General features: G+C 40.5%; 1 protein-coding gene across 1 annotated transcript in view; it reads left to right on the top strand.

Annotated features, from left to right (window-relative positions):
• Positions 1 to 21,812, top strand: part of luzp1 (leucine zipper protein 1) — a 45,093-nt gene extending 23,281 nt beyond the window's left edge. The window contains exons 3-8 of the mRNA XM_044141991.1: positions 4,818 to 5,155; positions 6,613 to 8,761; positions 9,517 to 10,025; positions 10,096 to 10,272; positions 17,018 to 17,250; positions 18,241 to 21,812. Of these exons, the coding sequence (XP_043997926.1) occupies positions 5,024 to 5,155; positions 6,613 to 8,761; positions 9,517 to 10,025; positions 10,096 to 10,272; positions 17,018 to 17,239 (3,189 nt within the window). The 5' untranslated portion in view covers positions 4,818 to 5,023 and the 3' untranslated portion in view covers positions 17,240 to 17,250; positions 18,241 to 21,812. The remainder of the gene's footprint in view (positions 1 to 4,817; positions 5,156 to 6,612; positions 8,762 to 9,516; positions 10,026 to 10,095; positions 10,273 to 17,017; positions 17,251 to 18,240) is intronic.
• The last annotated feature ends 36 nt before the right edge of the window (positions 21,813 to 21,848 follow it).

Raw genomic sequence — 21,848 nt, 5'->3', positions numbered from 1 at the left:
AGCCTCCTGGGTCGGGTCGGGTCGGGTCGGGTCGGGGTTTGGTGTCTGCTGGAGTGTTTGAGCAGCTGCCGGGAGTTTTAAATAGGTACGGAGGGCAGCGCGGCCCAGCCGCTCACGCCCTTTCACCGGGGTCACAGAGTTTGTGCTGTCAGCATTTCATGATCCCAAATTAAAGATTTACTTTAGTTTCATGAAGGCGCTTTGGGTTTTTATGAATCGAATCCAGACAGCTCTAAATTCAGTCAATAATCAAAACATCCACTGATGATTCGATTATTGATCATGTTTCCAGACAAAATTCTGTTTCATCATTCAGCAACCAAACTATTTATCAAAAATATCTGATGTGTGTCAGACAATGAGCAGTATATTATTTTATCCTTTATCTCCTTTCTTTTTTCTCCCCATTTGTTTCTTTTTTTTTTTAGTTTTTTAAAATATTTTTCATTTTTTCCTCTTACCAATTCCTTGCTGGATTTTGTTCCTTTTTCAGTTCCTAATTTTTCCTTTTTTATTTATTTCATTTTAAATAAAAAAAAATTAAATTTTCTTGTTTCTTTTTTTTTCCTTCTGATTCTTTACTTTCTTTCCTTCATTGCTTTTGTTTCATCCTTTTTTTCGGATCTTCCCATTTGTTCCTTTTGACCTACTGATTTTGATCGCAAGCTAAACAATTTAGCGTCAAACTAAATATTACTTTGTAAAGTAAATATTTTGCTTACTATTCAGACATTTAGTTTGAAACCTTGATATGAATAAAATGAACATGATGAAAATATGAAAATACTATTATTATCGATAATATCAATAACTTCTCCAAACTTTTTACCGTTGATGAACATCGGCCTCCCAGCTTCTGCTCAGTCGTCGCGGTGATGCGGTTCTCTTCCACGTTTTCCCCTGTAAAACAAAACTCTTCTTCTCCTGCAGACAATATTCAGCTCAACCTCCATTTCCCGTCATGTCGGCACCTTTTCAGTCAGAATCTGTGGGGAAAAGAATCACAGCTCTCCGTTCTTTATTGATCCTTTTTTGTACATTCAGTCGTATTTTTGCAGAAATGAAATCGTACCTTCCATGTTGACATTTTTCTAGACTGACAGAGTGCTAGAAACGGGAAAAAATCCAACATGACAGCACAGGAAACGGCAAACCGACCATTATAGGACTCCGGCTTTCTTTATCTTGGAAAACGGGTCGGTGCGGTCCAAACTTCAGGTCTCCCTCATCTTGTGGTTCCAGTGCTGCGCCAGCATCCATTCACACACATCAATACGTTTGCATAAATATTGTTCCTGTGGTCCGTTTCCTGTAAGGAGACCTGCTTTCTGATTGGACTGTTTATTATCGTGTTTATGAAGCAGAAGAGCCTCAAAACCAAGTTAACGTCAAGTGCATGAAGAGAGAGGGTCTTCTCCCCTGCTGCCCCTCATGAACAGAACAAAATGTACTAAAGGGGAACAGTCGGGCCCGAAGCCTTAATTATATGCTTTCTGCTGTATCCTTGGTTTGTGTGTGTGTGTGTGTGGGTTTGTTTCTAATACCTTGTGGGGACCATTCTCCTGACATATACCACGTTGTGGGGACCCAGTGGTCTTGTGGGGACCAAAGCCTGGGCCCCACAAGGGGAAACGCTGTTTTTGGGTCAGGGGTCAGATTTAGGACTAAGGTGTGAATTGAGTATTGGTTAGGGTTAGCGTTAGGTGTGTAAGGGTTAGGCTGTAGAAATGAATAAAGTACCCACAAAGATAGCCGCGCAAATGGGTGTGTGTGTGTGTTTGGGTTTTTGGGTTTTTAAGAAATTCTGTTGTGGTTGACAGAACCTTTCTGCTGAACTTCAGCCACATCTTGTAGATGTTTGACTTTTATTCTCAAATTAAAGGAAAACAGCAGAGACTCATAAACGGCATTAGATTCATCGACTTTATTCCCAGTGGAGGAAAGTGCTGCAGTCAAGTGGGATGAAAATTTAAATTTATGGCCCACATAAAAAGAAAAGCAGAACTTTACATCAAGCTCACAGTGATACACGGTGGTGGCAGCATGAGGCTGTAAGTGATTTGAGACTGCAGAGGAGGTTGATCTTCCATCACAACGACAATAAACGTACAGTAAGAGATGACAGAATGGCCTAGTTAAAGCCTTTTGAGAATATGTGTGAAGACGTGAAGTTTGGTGCTCATGCAAGCAGAAGTTTATTTAGTTCATTAAGTATTAAATATTTAGTTTTCCAGCTAAACATTTAGCTTGCTAGCTAAATGTTTATCCTCATACTAAATTAAAGCCAAGTTAAATCTTTAGCTAGTAAGCTATATATTTAGCTCTACACTAAATATTTAGTAAATATTTACCTTGCGCTGAATTTTATTTAGAAGGACCTCTGGAAAAAATTTTTATACCAATATAAATTCTTCAGATGATTTATGACTTCCTTCCCAATAAACCCTCCATAGCTGTTGGTCATAATATTATTTTTACTGAGTACTAACTCAGGTACACCGTTTTCCTCCTTTTAGTTTTCAGTGGCAGCGTTTTTACCCCAGCTTCATTCTGCAGCCCTGATCCGCTACGAAGAGCTGAAATATTTTCCACCACTGACCAAAATCTCTCTTTGATGGATTTATGAGAATCTCATGCTGTATTTTTAGTCTGCTGGACCGGGATCAGTCGTAGGGACGATCATGGATCCCAGCAACCGGTTGAGGAAAGTACGGAGCATTCCTCCGAAGCGAAGGTGTTTCTGGCTGCTTCCCTCCGTTCCTCCAGGACTTTATCTGCTGCATGTCAGCGTTACTGAACCAGCACAACCCGATGACATGTGTACGTTCAAAGCATATTTACTTCTAATAAGACTTTTAATGAGCTGCGGGGAGACAGCTTTGGGTTTCATCGCACCAAATAAAAGTATAGAAAGTGTATTATTCCATCTTAAAGGAGCTGTAATGACATGTCAAAGAGTTCTGCACACATGGTTCATATAGACGCAGATTTACGGCGAGACGTCAAAGGAAGCTGCGCAGATCCTCCTGTGTTGTGGTTTCAGGCTTCAGGATGGTGAAGCTGTAAAGCAGGAGGAAGAGGAGCCGTGGAGCCGGCCGTCGGGTTGGGAGGGGGGGAGACGAGCGATGATGAGCCCAGATGTGGCGTCCTCCAATCGGGTCGATACGGACCTTCTTTCTTCCTCTCTGGTCAACGTGAGAAGCTGATGGGGGGGAAGGGATGATGCTGCTACCTGAATCATTCATGAGACCCATGGTGACCCGTAGCAACCACTAACCCCGCCCCCTGACCGACAGGGCGGCCATATTGGTGGCAGTCATGACTTTCCTGGTGATCTGCTGGTTCTTAATGACGTCCTGAGGGAGCAGCAGCTGGGCGGTGGGTCGAGATGTGCTGCTGTCAGCAGGAAGAAGGGATCGATGTGGGACAACAGAGCTGCATCCGCACACACACACACACACACACGCACACACACACACACACGCACACACACACACACACACACACACACACACACACACACACGCACACACGCACACACACACACACACATGCACCCACACACACACACACACACACGCACCCACACACACACACACGCACACACACACACACACACATGCACACACACACACACACGCACCCACACACACACACACACCCACCCACACACACAACCTACTACAATGGATGAGCAAGGTGAAAGACAGGTTGGAGAAATTTCCTTGGTCTGTTTGGATGATTCCAACAGGTGAACGGTTTTATTTTCACGTTTCTTTACACCCGTAAATCTGACGCACAAGTGACATCAAACCCGCTGGAGGTTAATTTCTGCTTCTGCACTGATGTGATTGGATCTGAAAATACTTCTGTTGTGTTCAAGTTGTGCTAAAAGGAGTTAGCCAATGAAAGAAGCTTTTCAAGCCTAAATTAGCATCTCAGTGCTAAGCATGTAGCCGCTAATGCTAATGTCAGAGTTCACAGTCCATATTTCTAAAAAAAAACTTTGGAAAGATAAACTTTGCTTTAATCTGATGGTTGAAGAACCTAAATAAGATTAAAAACTATATAATTTTTTTCATATTTAATTATTTATTCAATAATTTAGTAGCAAAAAGGGTTTCTGATTTGAAAATTTTGCTAATGTTCAGTGTAAAAAGTAACTCTTGATATGAATTTAAGTAACTGACGCATTTGATTTTGATGGTAAAAATGTATGAAGCTGCATATTTTCCTACATATTTTTGCATTTCAAGGTGAAAACAACTGATTGTTTTCTAGTTTTTATAACAACTTCATAATAATATGAAATTATCAGACCGACTGTTCTATGAGAACATCCATGGAAAATGGGACATTTTACAACATTTTTAGGACTATTTTATGTGGCTTGGTGGGAAGAAATTGAAGGAAAAATACCCATAAAAGGACCATCTGTGATTTACTCGCTCAATGTAATGAAGTCCTGAACCACTGATGGCTTTAACTGCAGCGTTCTCTAAGGCAGCATTAATAATTCACAAACACATAAAGTTCACACTGAAATGAATAATAATAACAGTTGAATTTTTTATCCTCAGCTGTTTTATCTCTGCTCAGATGAACGAGCTGCTTGGCTAACTTGAAGGATGAAACAAACTTTTCCAGTTGAAAAATAAATCAAAATTATTTTGTTTTTAGTCTGTGTAAAATGGGGTGTAATCAGATACTCTTGACTCATTTCTTGCCGTCTTTCTTGCTACTTTTGGGAACAGCAACTGACATTGACAAATCATGGATGACTAATTAGTGTCATTTCCTGTCTTTCTCTCCTACAGATGACAAATTTGTCTGCTGAACACCATTTAAAGGCAATTTTGGAGACCTAAACAACCGCAACAAGTCAGGCTGACAAGAGGACCAGGAGAGCGCTTTGAGGTCCTGCTATCACTGCCACACAGATGTGGAAGTCCCAAAACGCTGCTATCAAATAACCCAGACGTCGAAAACAGAGATAAAAGAATTGGTTCTGAAGTTAGCAGCCATGTCGGATCATAAAGACATGACGCACCGCCACTTACGGCACAAGCTGCAGAGTCTGGGCAGGAGGCTGGACGAGCTGGAAGAAGCGACCAACAAGCTGCAGAAGTCGGAGGATGAGCTGCTTGACCTGCAGGTTGGTGGCGCTTCACGTCATGACTTTAAGAGTTTGGGTCGGGTTTTACAGCAATCAGAACCAGATTATTACAATAATTTCCTTTAATGTCAAGATGAATTTGTTTATGATAATTATTAGACCCTGAAATGGATCAGTTGCCTTCAGGATTAATTTTGGTGGATTATTAGTTTTTCTACTGTGTCAAATTAAAAACATTTTTTTTAAAAACTCCCAATCAAGACCCTAAGGATAAAAATGGTCTGTTTCCTCAAAACTGGCGTGAAAATATTATTCAAATATTGTTTTAACAAACTGTCAGCAAGACAGTTTGTCTTATATTCATAATACTACTAATAATAATTTTTGGGGATTTTATTTCTTCAAAAGTGAATTTTTTTCAGTTTGTCCGCGGTTTTATTTTTTTACACAAGAATAAATACTATTATTATCAATAATATCATTAATAATTCAATATTAATACTAACTCTAATATAACTATCATTATAGCCAATATTAATAGTCATATAATTCTTACATGTAATATTGCTGATGACAAAATATTGTAGAATATATCATAATTTAAATATTGCTAAAAGTATTAACATATAAATTATCATTTTTACTAAAATGTTAGTAATTAAATTATTATTAAAATATTGCTAAAACGTATTTATAATTTTATTACAAATATTGCTGATAAAATAATGCATATTATACATATTATTTAAATATTTATATTTAAATAATACATATTTAAATATTGCTGAAAATTGGCAATAACAATAATGTTATTTAAATATTATGAAAATATTGATGAATAAGTAAATATCATTAGTAAAAATATCACTGACAAATGATGCGATTATAAACAGTAATAATAGGAGTTTATTATTCCAATAATAAATTATTTGATTAAAACGATTATCATTAACTGTATTATTATTATGTTTGCGTTCGCATTTTATTATTATTTTTATCTCCCAAAGTCACTTAAGAAAATATTTAATTTCCATAAAATTGTGACGATGTGTGACATGTGACACACATATACACAACTTTTATCTCTACTATGCCAAAAAAAGTTCAATTTTGCTGAATTGGCAATAGTGGAGCCATCTAGTGGACAACCAAAAATATGAAACTTGTTCGCTAGTTGCCCAAAATGAAATCTGAGCTTAAAGGAATGCATTAGCTTTCAAGGTCAACGTGGGGCCAGAAATACTTTACAGTAAAACTTTTTGTCACTTGAATTAATAAATGTGCAATTTTTTATGTAGCTTACCTGTTGTAAGCTAACTTAACAACAAAATGAATATCCACTTACGAATTTGATCTCTAGTCTCCAAACCCAACCTGAAAATAACTCTTTTGCTAGTTCAATGTGTCTGAAATGGTTGATAAATGGTTGATGAAGACAGGGACAAATTGGAGATTTGTTTTAGGACAGAAATGATTAATGATTCCCTCCTCTGCAGGACAAGATCATCCAAGCCGAAGGCAGCAACTCATCCCTGCTGGGTGACGTGGAGGCGCTACGGAAACGTCTGCTGAAGATCCAGGGCAAGGATGAGGAGGTACGCAAAGCCGAGGACCTCTGCCGCACAGTCCGCGAGAAACTGGAAGAGGAGGAAAACCTCACCAAGGAGCTAAAGGGCGAGATCGAGCGTCTTCAGCGGAGGATGGCTGAACTGGAGAAACTAGAGGAAGCTTTTGGTAAAAGCAAGTCTGACTGCAGCCAACTGTGCCTGAGTCTCAACGAGGAGAAGAACCTGACCAAGAAGCTCTCCTCGGAGTTGGAGACGCTCAGAGCACGCTTGAAGGAAGTCGAAAGTTCCGAGACAAAGCTGGACAAGGCGGAGCAGGCGCTGGCGAAAGAGCTGGAGAAGCTCAAGGCCTTCACTCAGGCGTTTGTCAGCGAGCGGAAGAAGCTGCTGGATAAGCAAAGAGAGGATGAGAAGATCATTCAGAAGCTTTCAGAGGAAAGAAAAAGTCCGGATCGTTCAGACTTCATGAGCTCAAGAATTGAGGACGAACTTTCTTCCACCGCGCTCTTCACAAGTAAACTGGGAGGCAAGAAGAACCTTGACTACCTGAAGCTAGCAGATGAGAAGCTAGGCATCGTCAACAAGTCTGAGATTAAGAAGGGCTCGCAAGAGGAAGACAACAAAGTAAAGGAGCTGACTCAGGAAGTGGAGAAGCTGAAGAACCGCCTCAAGCAGATGGAGGTAGTTGAGGAGGATCTCAAGAACTCCCAGTTCAAGAACGGAGAGCTTCACGAGAAGTTTCAGGTGGAGCAAAGACGATCTCGCCAACTGAGCGAACAGGTGGAGCAGCTCCAGATGCAGCTGTGTGCAAAAGCTGGGATTGGGGGAAAAGGAATCGGGAATGTCGAAAAACACGGCAATGGAAACCCCGCGAAGATCCTGGAGAATGGCAAAGCTGAGAACGAGGAGGTGGCATCGATGAGCTTCAGGCAAGAGAAGCCCAAATTTAAAAGTTCTGCAGCGTTTCCAGAGCCAGCCTCTCCAAAGCACCGGATCCGGGAGCTTTCTCCTCAGCACAGGAGAGAAACCATGCTGAGGAGCAAAGGCGAGAGTTCCCCAAAGATGACGAGGCGACCTCTGAGTCCTGCTCTGAGGAACAGACGGACTCCCAAAACCACCACTGCTACCGTTTCTTCAGACAACGGAGTCACGTCTCGATTCCCTGAGGAACGCCCTAAAGGAGCCTCGCATACCTCTGAAGTTAAGAAGGCGTCCGTCCTGAGCCGCTACCCTCCAGCTGCTAATGAACCGAAGCCTCAGAGGACGCCGTTCAAGCAGACGGATGCGGAGGCGAAGAACAGAGAGAGGTTCTCTAAAGTGTACGGAGGCAGTGACACGGAGTCGAACAACTCCGACGCTGTGCCAGAGAGCGTTAGTGTGAACGTGTCTGCAGCGGAGAAGGAGGCGGTTTCCTCCTGTGATCAGGAACCAACAGACACCATTCAAGAGTCTTTGGTGTCCACAGCCAACGGGCCGTACACGGCCTACAGATCTCACGTCAGTCCGCTGCTGCCCAACGACCTCGGCTCAGACAGCCATTCATCTGCATCTGAGACTGAATCCACCGGCTCAAAACCCTCAGAAGTGGAACCTGTAGCTGAGACGATTAGCGCGTCGGTGAGCAGCAGGACGGCCAGCTCCGGGTACAACAGATACCCTCACGTCCACGACTCGCACTCGGAGGGCTCTTCCTCCAGGAGCTCCTTCGACGAGGAGTTGCTCAGCAGGGCGCAGCCAGCCGACGGAGGAGGCCGCCACACTCCCGTCCAGACGCCGTCTTCCATCGAGATCCAGAGAGTGTGCAGCCCCCGGGAGGCGCTGAGGTCAAAGGCCGTCATCAAGCCCGCGATTGTTGAGATCGACAGGAAGGAAGTCATGATTTCAGAGTCCTTGTCAACAAATGGCAAACCCAAGATCTCCACCAAGCCGATTGTGACCAGCAGCAGCAAAATGACCAGCAGCATCACCATCTACCCCAGTGACCCCAGTTCCTCCAGAACCAGCAGCCGCAGCAGCAGCTTATCCAGCGAGCCGACGCTGGTGAAGGAGCGCCACACGTCGACCAGCAACTTCGTCATAGGTAGGTGCAGAAAGTATGAGTGACATAATAACGATCATTTTTAATAACTGACTTTAATTCTTATTACAAAGTATTTTTATTTGTTTCATTAGCATAATTATTCCAAAAATGTAGTGTTATAATAATGTTATAAGTGGTTATTTATAGGCTTATTAGTCATTTTTATGATTAAATAATATCAATAAAAGTATTGTGTTTTATTCTTTCTTGTAATATATGTTGTTTATCAATATTATTATCCTTATTATTACTACTACTACTGCTAATAATAATAATAATAATAATAACAATAATAATAATAATAATAATGTATTGCAAATTTTTTATCTTATGCTAATTAACATTATATTAAGGTGATTCATTTATTACAATTCATTATTATGTTAAATAGTTTTTTTTCTTGATAATAGCATATTGATGTATTGATAACTTATTTGTCTTGAAGAATCTATTTTTGGTGTTGATAATCTTTTTGTATTTTAAAACTATTGGTCAATGTTAGTAAATGAGATTATTATTACTACTACTTATTGTACTTGTATATTAAATAGTATTTATTATGAAAAATAATATTAGTATTTTTTTATGTATCAAAGTATTAAGGATACACATTCATTTAAATATGTGTGATATAAAGTTTGTCGGTGTTCATTAGTTGAATCTGTTGTATGTCTTTGACAACAGAAATAAATGAGATCACAGATAATTTATTGTTAGTTATGGTTATTGTGTTGCGTGTCTCTGGTTCTTGCCAGGACCCAGCAGCGACCACCGCGGCAGCATTTCCGTCCCGTATGAGATTTCCATCCCTAAGAGTGAAATCGCTCTGCGGCCGTGCCAAGACCAGGACTGTGGCGACGACGAGCGGAGCGATGTGCCAACGAGGTCCAAACTCCACAGCGCCTCCAGGCTGGAGACCTCCAGCAGCTACGTGAGCCAGCAGCGCAGCGGCGGCGGCCGGCGCCGGTCCTCAGACTTCAACGACACCGAGTCGGGCTTCGAGAGCGGCAGTAGCACGGCGACGGTGACCAGCTGGAGAAGCCAGAATCAAACCGAGCTCTCCGCAGACGACGCATCATCAGACACGAAGAACGTGACCATGAGGAGCACCTGGAGAAACAAGGCGAGCAAGGCGCTGATGGACGTTGGGTCCAAAGACGAAGCAGAGACGGCGACAACATGGAGGGCATACCGGGCGACCACCTTTGACTCGGACGAAGCTGTGAACAACGCAGCGCCACTGAAAGGAATTAAACCAGCAGAGGTGAGAACGAGCCAGTCCGTCTGTACCCAGAATGCACAGCAACTGAGTAACCTCCTGCTGCCCGTCCCAGGTGTACATGCGGCGGTACAACAGCGTGACGAGCGCTAAGGAAGTGGAGGAACCGACGCTGCGCCGAGACCGGAGGTCCGAGTCTCCGGTTACGGAAGCAGGAATTCTGGGAAGGACCATTCCCCACGCACCAGTGACCTCCCAGTCCTGGAGCCGGTCGTATTCCCAGGCACCACTGGTAGGACAACAAGCATTCATATTAATTTGAAAATTATTGTTAAATTTCAACAAATTCTGCCTTCAAAGTAACATCCTCTATAGACTGAACTAATGAAGCAAATACCATTACCGTTCTGATCCCGTCTTACTTTTAGCCGATTTGAACTTGCATTCACACCAGCTTTGTCACATTAAAGTGGATTAGTTTGTCTAGAGTCCGGTTCGTTTGCGGAGGTGTGAATGCATAATTGAGCTCTGACACAGACCAAAACAACAAACTCTGGTCCACCTGCAGACCTCGGTCTGGGTTCTGTTGAAATGAACTCTGGTTCGGTTTGAATGTATACGTGAACGCCAAGCGGACCAGAGACCGCTCCAAAAGCGGGAAATGGACTATAGCACAGGGCATTCTGGGTAAATGCAACCAAAACAAACACTAGGTAGCCTAGCTCTAGCGGAAAAAATGGCTCATAGTCTTTAGCCAAAGACAAATAAAAATCCTCCAACCACTAAATTCTGACACCTCTCTATTTTTTCCCATTAGGTGAAGCTTATCATATAGATTAGCATTAATTTACTTTATGTATGATGCTAACAGAAGTATATATATATATATAAACCAAAATTAGCTAAAAAGCTAATGCTAGCTTAAATGCTAATAGTATCATATGGGCTAACATTAGCATACTCCATGTGATATTGAAGCCACGTCCTGTTAGCTAAAATTTGCTAACGTGCTAGTTAAAATGTTAGCAGTAACATATTGGCTGACATTAAACACAGAGAATTACATTTACTACATGTAGAATGCCAGCAGCAGTGCATTAACTAAAATTAGCTTGAAAGCTAATGCTAGCTAAAATATATTGTTACATTTTCAGCTGCTGCGGTTCTCTTGTCAAATGTTAGCCAATGGACTCAATTCAAAAATAGTTTATTAATCCAGAAGGAAAAGTGAATCCTGTAAATCATATCATCCCCGTTGTTTTAGATGCTTTGCAGAGTAACGATCTTTTCCAAGCACCTCAAGATGATTTTTAAATCGGCAATTATTTCCAAGAGCTGTTTCTCTCTAACATGTGACTGAAGTTCATCTCCAATCCGACGTGATTTTTTTTTTTTCTGGATCCGTCCAGGAGAAGCGGTTTGTGTTTTTCTTCCTCCATGTCAGAACCAGAACCCTGCGACTCCAGAAAGTTTCTGCAGGCTTCCCTCCTGCTGCCTCAGTGCACAAAGAGAGAAGGGTGGGGCTCAAAAGAAAGGAAGGAAGTAAAAAAAAACAGACACCAACTGTGGGAAAAGAAGGTTCAAAACCCTCAAGGAGAAGAAAAAATGGACCTTTGCAGTTTAAAAGTGCTATAAATTGACGGTGCCGTGCTGTTTTACACAAACATACCTCTGGATGTTTACAGGACTCCTGCAAAGGTTTGAGTTTGTGTTAAAACCCGCTGCTCATAGGTCAACAAGGTTAATTTGTCCTGATTTTCAAGGTTCTGCTTTGTTTTGCTGTTTATTGGAATCTAAAAACCAAGCAGAAGTGTCCAGAATCTCAGTTATGACACATGGAACCTGGAACCTCGTTTTAGGTTATAGTAAAATAATACAAGCTTTTACACTTTAAGATAAATGTAAATCTGGAAAGTGTGGTGTGCATTTGTTTTGTTGAAAGATGCTCAATTTGTTTATTTACAGAGACAATGCACATTATTAATAGTTTAAAAGGAGAAATGCATGGCACCAACAATGATAATATTAATAATAATTATTCCATTTTGATAATTCAGACGTCACTAAAATCAAGCAAACAAATTTATTTGCCTTTATTAAAAATGAGTGCAAACCTGCTTATTTAACAGCCTTATTTTTTGTCAAATGTGTAAAGATTTTAAAACTAGAACATGCTGTAATCTGATCCAGGTCTGGTTGTATTCGACCTGCAGTCTCCCCTCTGATTGGCTGACAGGAACGCTGTCAGCCAATCAGTTTGTATTTCTGTGGTGATTTGCTGAAACCCGCTGACCGCCTGCGCGGTGCAGCAGCCTGATGCCGGTCACTCCGTTTGGGCAGCAGCTTTGAGCAGAAGCACAGCGGTGGCGGGTGCTGAGGCGAAGCTTGGAGCGGATCTGGTTGGAGCGGATCTGGTTGTGGGGTTTGGACTTCAGCAACATGTCGGCGGTCTGAAGGAAATTCATTTGTTGTGTGAATAATGCCGTGACATGCAGCTGAGCTAACGTCCAGCTCATTGCTTCCTTCTTCTACGTTTGGTCTTAAGCTCTAAAAACGGCCGTCTGGAAGTCATACTCAGAGTTGGGTAGAAACTAGTTACATTTACTTGTGTAACTTCTTTAAGAAGTATCTCTACTCTTTCTTGGGTAAAATTTCTGGATTTTCTCCCGACTGAATGAAAAACAAAAAATATGTTGAAGTATTGCTACTCTTGAGTATAAATTTTGGGTTCTTTATAAATCTCTGCTCTTGCAGTTTCTCATTTATTATACAATAATCAAACTTTGTCACTAGGGCTGAAACGATTAATTGTGACTAATCAAAATAAAAAAAAATAAAAAAATCATAAACTGATTTAGTAATCAAATAATCATTGACAGAAAACAGACTTAAAACATGCAATTTGCTAAAACGACACAGTTACAGGAATGATTAAGTCAAAACTGAACATAAAATACAAACATTTTGCATTTAAGATGAAAATCTTTGTTTTAAAATCTGTTTTACCCAGAAATCTTCAAGTGGCAGTTTTAGCTTGACCTAGTTCAAATTCTGAAAAATAAGTTGTTTTAATATTACATCAAGCAGAAAGATTTGAGCTTTTCATGTTATTTAAAGTAACATTTTTACTTTAAAAACATGTTAAACTGCAGAATTGATCCGTCATGTGAGCTGCTGAGCCCAGAACACGATCAGCTGATCGTGGATCAATAATGTGTGATCAGTCAATCAGTCGGTCTGTAGGAGGCAGCGCAGGAGGACTGATCGCAGCTCAGCAGGGAATCTTACATCTGGATTAATATTGATTAATCTCCATCTTGGTGAAGAATTTTCCAGATTATTCAAAATGTTTAAATTTAATCTGATTATCAAAACAGACAGAAAAAGATTTATTCAGGATTTATTTCCTTATTTTATTTCCCAAATCTTTCTTGGATTTTTTTCTTCAGTTTTCTGTTGGCTTTCTGCCCTGAAAGACAAACCTTATCATTCATGGTGGATATTTGTTTCCATAAATAACTTGATAGTTTAGACATTTATTAAAGTTGCATCTGAAAGAAACTGTGGCATATTTGTGAAGTTAAGATTATTGTTCTAATGCAGTTTAAAAAATAATATTTACTGCTGATACCAGATATTATCCTGAATGAGTGTAGCCTCACTCTTCTGATGCACTTCTTCCTTCCACTCAACCTTCCCAACTCTGATGCCTGAACAGAACAGTCCACCTCAGTCAGGACTTGAATGTTTGGCCGACCTCAGATCCCAAAAACATCCTGATCCTCTGAACTGAAAGGCAGCAAAGCGGCGTGTGAGGTCTGACCGCCGGGACGCAGGTCAGAGCCGCCATGTTGGATGATCGGGGCAGGAAGACGGAGCAGAAGTCGCCTCAGTGTGACGTTTCACCCGCCGCGCGCTGAGGCTGATTTAAGAGTTTGGTTTGGCAGCGACGCACCATTCCTGAACACCGGTGTAGAGGAGGAGAACGGGCCGGTTAGAGCAGGGAGGAGGTTTATTTAACAGGAGCTCGCCTCCATTCAGGCTGAAGGAAACAAATTCAGCTCTGATAATGACGAGAGTTTCTGAGTCGGATTTGGTCAGAAAGTGAATGATTCTGCTAACAGCCTCAGATTTAACTGTGTTGCTGCTTTATTCACTTCTTTAATTTAATATTTATCTCCTTTAACTGCATCTGGTTTTATTTTCAACCAGCAGACAGAAGAGCCGATTCCCTAAAATATCAATGAAAGTGAATCTCTTAATGTTGACCTTAATAGACTTTTGGATCCGTCTGAACCTTTATCTCTGTGTTTCACTGGCAATATTTTCCCCTAACGTATAATTACAGTAATATTTTCACATTTCCTGTCAACATCTTCTAAATCAAAATAGGGCGGGCCAGCGCTGGACCGGAAACCCTGCTAATAGCATGTTGGCTAGTAGCAGGTTGGCTGATAGTATGTTGGCTAGTAGCATGTTGGCTGATAGTATGTTGGCTAGTAGCAGGTTGGCTGATAGTATGTTGACTAGTAGCATGTTGGCTGATAGTATGTTGGCTAGTAGCAGGTTGGCTGATAGTATGTTGGCTAGTAGCAGGTTGGCTGATAGTATGTTGGCTAGTAGCAGGTTGGCTGATAGTATGTTGGCTAGTAGCAGGTTGGCTGATAGTATGTTGGCTAGTAGCAGGTTGGCTGATAGTATGTTGGCTAGTAGCAGGTTGGCTGATAGTATGTTGGCTAGTAGCATGTTGGCTGATAGTATGTTGGCTAGTAGCATGTTGGCTGATACTATGTTGGCTAGTAGCAGGTTGGCTGATAGTATGTTGGCTAGTAGCAGGTTGGCTGATAGTATGTTGACTAGTAGCATGTTGGCTGATAGTATGTTGGCTAGTAGCATGTTGGCTGATACTATGTTGGCTAGTAGCAGGTTGGCTGATAGTATGTTGGCTAGTAGCATGTTGGCTGATAGTATGTTGGCTAGTAGCAGGTTGGCTGATAGTATGTTGACTAGTAGCATGTTGGCTGATAGTATGTTGGCTAGTAGCATGTTGGCTGATACTATGTTGGCTAGTAGCATGTTGGCTGATAGTATGTTGGCTAGTAGCATGTTGGCTGATACTATGTTGGCTAGTAGCAGGTTGGCTGATAGTATGTTGGCTAGTAGCAGGTTGGCTGATAGTATGTTGACTAGTAGCATGTTGGCTGATAGTATGTTGGCTAGTAGCATGTTGGCTGATACTATGTTGGCTAGTAGCAGGTTGGCTGATAGTATGTTGGCTAGTAGCATGTTGGCTGATAGTATGTTGGCTAGTAGCAGGTTGGCTGATAGTATGTTGACTAGTAGCATGTTGGCTGATAGTATGTTGGCTAGTAGCATGTTGGCTGATACTATGTTGGCTAGTAGCAGGTTGGCTGATAGTATGTTGGCTAGTAGCATGTTGGCTAACAGCGTTTTTTCTAAAATCAATTTAATTCAATTAGAAAATATTCAAGTCTTAGTTTTTATGTCATGATTGTTTTGGATTCCTGCCCCTGCTGAAGAAAAGCATCCCCACAGCATTATGCTGCCATCGCCATGTTAAACTGTATGGGTGTTGAAAAATGCTAGTTTTCCAACAGATAAGATCTGATTTCTGACAGCAGTTAGTTGCACTGGATTTTATTTAGAGGCTGAGTACGTGTGGATGCCACTTTTTATTTGTGAAAATGTTCCTTGAGCTCATTTTTCTTCTTCACAAATATAGAGAGAAAAAGGTAAAAAAATCTGCTAGAAAACAACTTGTAAACTTCTGAGTCTGACATAAACGGACTGAAGTTTGTGATGAAATGGTTGTAGAAACTTTTCCGGAGCACAGCTCGCCTGCAGGTTGTCAGATCAGCAGTTTTCTAAGAAGTTTTAGCAACTTTTGGTTACCAAAGAAGGAGAAAATACCCGTTTCCTCCCTCACCGTCTGGAGCAGGAAGTGACCACGCTGAGCACGCCGCTTCCAGCCGGTGACTTGCTTCCTGTCTGTTGCCATGGAGACCGGAAATGACCGGCCAGCGAGGCTCCGTTAGAGCCAATAGTTCAGAACTCGCTCCAAAACGGCGGCGGCAGCTTCAGCCCAACAAGTTTCACTAATTATGGTGCTTTTTTTAAAAGTTGAAATTACAGGAGCGAACTGCTGCAACTGCACCGTCATCTTCCTGCAGCGGGGTTACCGGGGTTACCGGGGTTACCGAGGTTACCGGGGCGACGAGCGGGAACGTGCTGAGGCTGCAGCCGCAAGCTAGTAACTTGGGCTTTATTTTCTAGTCAGCCCACCAAAATTATAAATCTCTCAGCTTGGGGTATGTTTGGGGTTTTTGGTTGGGAATTTTTCCCCTGGCAGACTTTCTGTGTCGCACACCAAGCAGCTTGTGTTTAATAACCACATATGAGAAACATCCCGACTGGAGGAGAAAATACGGATCTGTTTATGTTCCAATCCGCTTAAACAAAACCACACATTAAACTCGGATCTCTCCATGTTCTATACAGGCCATTTATGTTCCATAAACACGGAACGTCAGGGCCATTCATAGAAAACAGGAGAAAACTTTCTACAGAAACTCAGAAATTTCTGAGGCCCAAAAATATTTTAGAAAAGCTTTTTGAGATTAGTCCAAAAAAATCTAGAAAAAGAAAATTTCAGGATTTGAAGTGAAAAATTTCATAGAAAAAAAATATAAAACTTTTCTTTTTTAATCTCAGAAAAAAACAAAAAAAAAGCTAAAAATTTTTATTAGTTGCAGAAAAAAAATTCTAGAAAAAAAGTTTGAAATTTCTGACTTTCTAAGAGTAAAATTTTTGACTTTTGAAAGTCAGAAATCACTTTTTTCTAGAAATTTCTGAGTTTTATCTTGCAGATTTCTGACTTTAAAAGAAAATTTTTTGGTGGAGATTTCCTCCTCTTAATTCTGTTTCATTGCCCGTAAAACGCCGTCGTACCATTCTGCTTTAATGAACCCGGACCTTAAGTCTGGCTGCGTTTTGACCTCTGACCTCCTTCCTTCCAGGCTAAAGACGCCCCGGACCCGGCTCCGAACCCGTGCTGCAGCCCGGCCTCTTGGAGGCGCCACCCGCCACCCGGCGCCTCCTACGACCGGCTGGCCAAGGCGGGTGGCGCCTCGACCCGAGGAGGGGAACCGTGGCCCAGTCGAGGCCCGGCGACCCGGACGGATGGGAGAACCGGAGCAGGAAGCAGAACCTGGAGCCACTGTCAGTCGGAGGATCGCTAGGCTGGAAGCAGGTCAGACGGGATTTGCTTTAGATGGTTCAGAAATGTTGAATTTTTAAAAATGTTGCAGATAAAAGTTTGAAAAACTTTTTCACATTTCATCACTTTGAAGCTACAAACTGGATGAATGTTGTTTTATTGGTCAGATTTGATGGAGAAAATATATATTTATGAAACCGATCTGAACTTTGACTAGGCCATTCTGACACATCTCCTTTGAGGGGTCTTCAATGTTTTTACACTTTTAACAATCTGAACAGAAAATATATTTCTGACTGAAATACGTCATTTTATGCCTATTATTTTGTTATATGTTGGATTAATGTTAATTTGTATTTAAAGTCATAACTTGAAGTTTGAAAATAATTTAGAAAAAAAATCCAATCAGAAATTTCCTGACCCTACTGCAGTTCCTCTGCGTCCCCCTAGGGGCCACAACCCCCATGTTGGAGACCTCTGATGTAAATCATGATTGTTGGTCGTTTTTCTTCCTGGATTTAACTCCGTCCATCTTCCCATCAGCTCTGACCAATCAGATTGCTGAAGAAAAGTTTTTTTTCCCCCGCAGCATCAGTAGAGGGTCTGGATATAAATGCATGCCACACTTTTCAGATTTTATTCATGAATAGTTTAAAAACCATAAATTATTTTTATCTCCTCCTCTTTTAATTGTGCACCACATGATGTTTGTGGTTTTAAGGTGAATAAAAAGTGAAATATCTCAATGTGAGGCAGCTTCAGGTGAAGCTACAGAGAAAAACTCAGACTATTTAATTTCTGCATCATTAGATTTATATTTTTCTGTCATAATTTCCTCCAAACTACCGTTAAATTAATATCATTATCTTTATTTCAGGAGATTATTTTCTGGAAATTTACTCAAAATAAAACATTTTTTCCCATAATTGGCACCAAATGAGTTGAATTTTCTGCAAATACTTTCAGATAATTTTTAATCTAAAGCATTTTTAATCTGACGTTGCTGTATTTATTCCTCTGCAGCTCTCCGTTCAGCTCTGAGCCAGTTTTCCAGCAGCGATGCGATCCAGTCACCTGCGCCAAGTGAACTAAAGAAAACATCTGTTAGAGCAGCTGAGGCTCTGCTCCCCCCACCCCCCTCTGGATCAGCCTCTGCTTCCTCTTCTACTTCCTGTTGGATGTGTTATGATGTCATAATGTTTCCCCCTCTTCCTCCCACACTCTGCGCCGGATTGTCCTGCAGAACCAAACCATCTCCCTCCCCTGTGACCAAAAGCAGGAAATGAATTAATCCTGTTACTCCATCAGCCCCAACTCCTCTTCTTCTTCTTCTTCTTCTCATGCATAAAAACAACCTGGAGAGCGGCGAAGATTCCAGCAGCGCCGCATAATGGCTGCTGGCTGCATGGCTGTAAGCAGAAAAAGAAAAGCACTTGAAGGCTGCAACTCGGCATGCGACTCGGCATGTGCGCTGCTTAAAGGAACAGTCGGTAAAATTGGGATCATTTTATTGTTTTTTTTGGTTTATTTTTGTGTGATGCGCTTCCTGTTCCTTCTCGGGGTCAGGTGGGGAAAAACTCGCTGAAACGCGGTGAACATGTGGAGGGATGTTCTGCATGTTCCAACCGAACACCGGTTCTGGATTCAGACGGAAATAATCCGATTTATTAAACGAAGCGACACGTGTTCTCCATGAAATGAAACGCTGCAGCCCGATTGGTCCAGTTGAGAGGCCAGCCCGTTTCCACGACGACACTTTACGCTTTCTGTACCGATCATCCCGACTCAAACGTACCTGAATCAAACTGTCAGGATTCACATTTCCACACTGAAACATCTTAGTGCCATTAAAATAAGACAAAATTAACTGACAAGTAACTTCTGAGCATGAAATCTGTTTTTATTTGAATTAAATAATTCCTTAATATTTATGAAAATGTTCTAGTTCCACTGGCAGATTGTTTTATAAATAAGAAGACATTAAGTGAAATAATCTGCCTGTGAAACTGGATGGTCGCATGAATATTAATATTATTTAATTAAAATAAAAACATTTTTGTTGAGGAGAAGTTACTTGTAAGTTAATTTTATCTTATTTTAAGTGTACTAAGGTATTTGCACTAGGAAGTAGAAAAAATACTTGGTAAGATTTTGTTTGTTTTTTTTTTAGTGTAACTCTGTTGAAAGAAGGTCCTGCACTGCAAAAAGGCAAAATCACACAAACTATTTTAGTCGACTTTTTAGTGTAAATATTTTTGCTGCACTTGAAATAAGATGAAACTAACTTACAAGCAATGTTTCAGCAAGATGGTAAAGGCCTCTTTAAAGCAAGTAATTCCTTAATATTGATGAAAAAGTTCTGGATTTATTAGCAGATCATAAATATTTTCCTTGTTATGAGTTCATTTATTTACCAATGGAACTAGAACTTTTTCATTTATATTCAGGAATTATTTACTTAAAATAAGACAATATTTCTTTCTGAAAAGTTACTCTTAAGTTAATGTTGTCTTATTTCAAGTGTACTAAAATATTTGCAGTAGAAATTAGACAAAAATACCTGGTAAGATTTTGTGTTTTTGCAGTGTAACTTGTGTTGCCATGTTTTATTTGTGGCCGAGATGCTGACTTCACAGTCGAGCCATTCTAACGTTACATTTTTTTCCTGACATCCAGTCTTTTTCTGGTCCCTCTGTGTAAAGCAGCTCCTGGCGTGGCTGAAAGGTCAGAGGTCAGGGTCTAATCCTGTCTCTGTGTCTTGACTCAGGGCTTCTAAAAGCGAGAGGGAGACGTCGCCTCGGGTCGATTTAAACAGGCGAGCAGATCGAGTGTCTGGTGATCGTGCAAAGTTCCTCATCGTCTGTTTTGTCATTTTCATCTGAATTTATTTTAAAGGCTGTATGTAAATGTTTGAGCTTATAGGTGCATTTTGAACCTAAACTCAAACTTTTTCTATTCTTAAAATAACTTATTACAATTATTTCATTGAGCATTTTGTTTTTCACTGCAAAAATCCAAAATCAAAAGTATTTTTTTGTTTCTAGTGCAAATTGAACTAAGACAAAACTAAAAAGTAACTTTTCAGGAAAATATAGGAGATTTTAAATAAATAATTCCTTAATATTTATTTAAAAGTACTTATTTCACACTTTTCAAGACATTTTATGTGAAATATTACTGTTTTAAATCAAGATTAAAGAATTATTTTCTTGCTGAAAGGTTTTTTGTAAGTTAGTTTTCTCTTAATTCAAGTTTACTAAAATATTTGCATCAGAAATTAAAAATAGGTGGTAATATTTTAGTGTTTTTAAGGCCCAGTCGGATAATTTCAAACCCAAAATGAATCATTGTTTTCCTGCGGCTGGATGTGAACTTCTGTTCCTTTGGATCAGAACCCGGTTCTGGTCTCATGGTGACATTTTGCTGGGATGTTTTGAAGCTCCAGTTTGGGATTAAATCCTCTGAAGCTGCTGTTGTTTCGTGCCGGTTGTCAGGAAAGCGAGTCGGAGGTTTTTGTGCGCTGTCGTCAGGACATTTCGCTCCACTTTTCCGGAAGGAATCCGACAGAAACTCAACGTAACGGTCAGAAAAACTTCCTGCTTTTCCAGATGTGCTGTTTTTTTCTTTTACCATTGCTAAAAAACAAACAAACAAACAAAAACAGGGAAAACTGCTGCAGAATTACAGGAATCCTTATCATTTGTTTCTTTTTTGTTTTATTAAACTTTGTGCCAAAATCATTCCACAGTTTTTACGGTTTACATTTACCAACCCTCCATGCTGACGAATAATCTGTCTCCAAGATGCTGGATTAAAGGGGAGATGCTCACTCCGAGGGGTTTTCTATATCCGGTTTTGTTTCTTTGTTAAACAAAATGTTATTTTTGAGTCTATATTGGATAAATTTTATTTAAGGTGAAATGTGTAATTTTGTAAAGTGGGCCTTATTGTTGAACTATATTAAGTATTTGTCCATCTTGATTTTTTTTTTTTTAATCTTCGTCGTTGCTCTTACACTCCTGGAGAGTCCGTTTTGTGTTCTGGTTGTTAAACATGAGCGTTTTTCTCACAGGTTAGAGGAGAGAGGCTTTCTCTGTTTTTTGTTTTTTTATTATTAAAAATGAAAGTTGTTGCGTTTTTAACCAGATTAGAGCAGGTTGTTGATGTTAAAGTCGGACCGTTTGGTTCTCCAGCCTCAGATCTACTCTGCTTTCCCTCAGAAATTCAGGGTTTTTACATCTGACGAAAGCATTCAGATCCCTCCTCTCCTCACACATATATATGTATATAAATGTAAATTGCGAAATAATCTAACAAGAAATGAGAATTAAAGGATGATATTTTTAACTGGATCCCTCCTCTCTTCCTCTCAGTTTTAAACAAGACAAACTCTCTGAGTTATTACTGGATCTGAGTGGAGCCAGGTGGGCTGAATGAGGATGCTTTTTTATTTTTTACGCCTCTCAGCTTTAGATTTAAACAATGTGCATGTTTTAACCATACCGCACTCTGCATGTAGGCCTATTTAAAGCTGCCAACTGTACAGCAGACCATATGTATTCCAATAAAAATAAAAAACCGACCTGTTTCCAACACATCTGTGTTATGTTCACTTCTGTTTTTCTGCTTAC

The sequence above is a fragment of the Gambusia affinis genome, linkage group LG16 (genome assembly GCF_019740435.1).
Source record: "Gambusia affinis linkage group LG16, SWU_Gaff_1.0, whole genome shotgun sequence".
Lineage (NCBI taxonomy): Eukaryota > Metazoa > Chordata > Actinopteri > Cyprinodontiformes > Poeciliidae > Gambusia > Gambusia affinis.
Note: the sequence above shows the minus strand (reverse complement) of the source record. Positions and strands in the feature narration are given on the sequence as shown.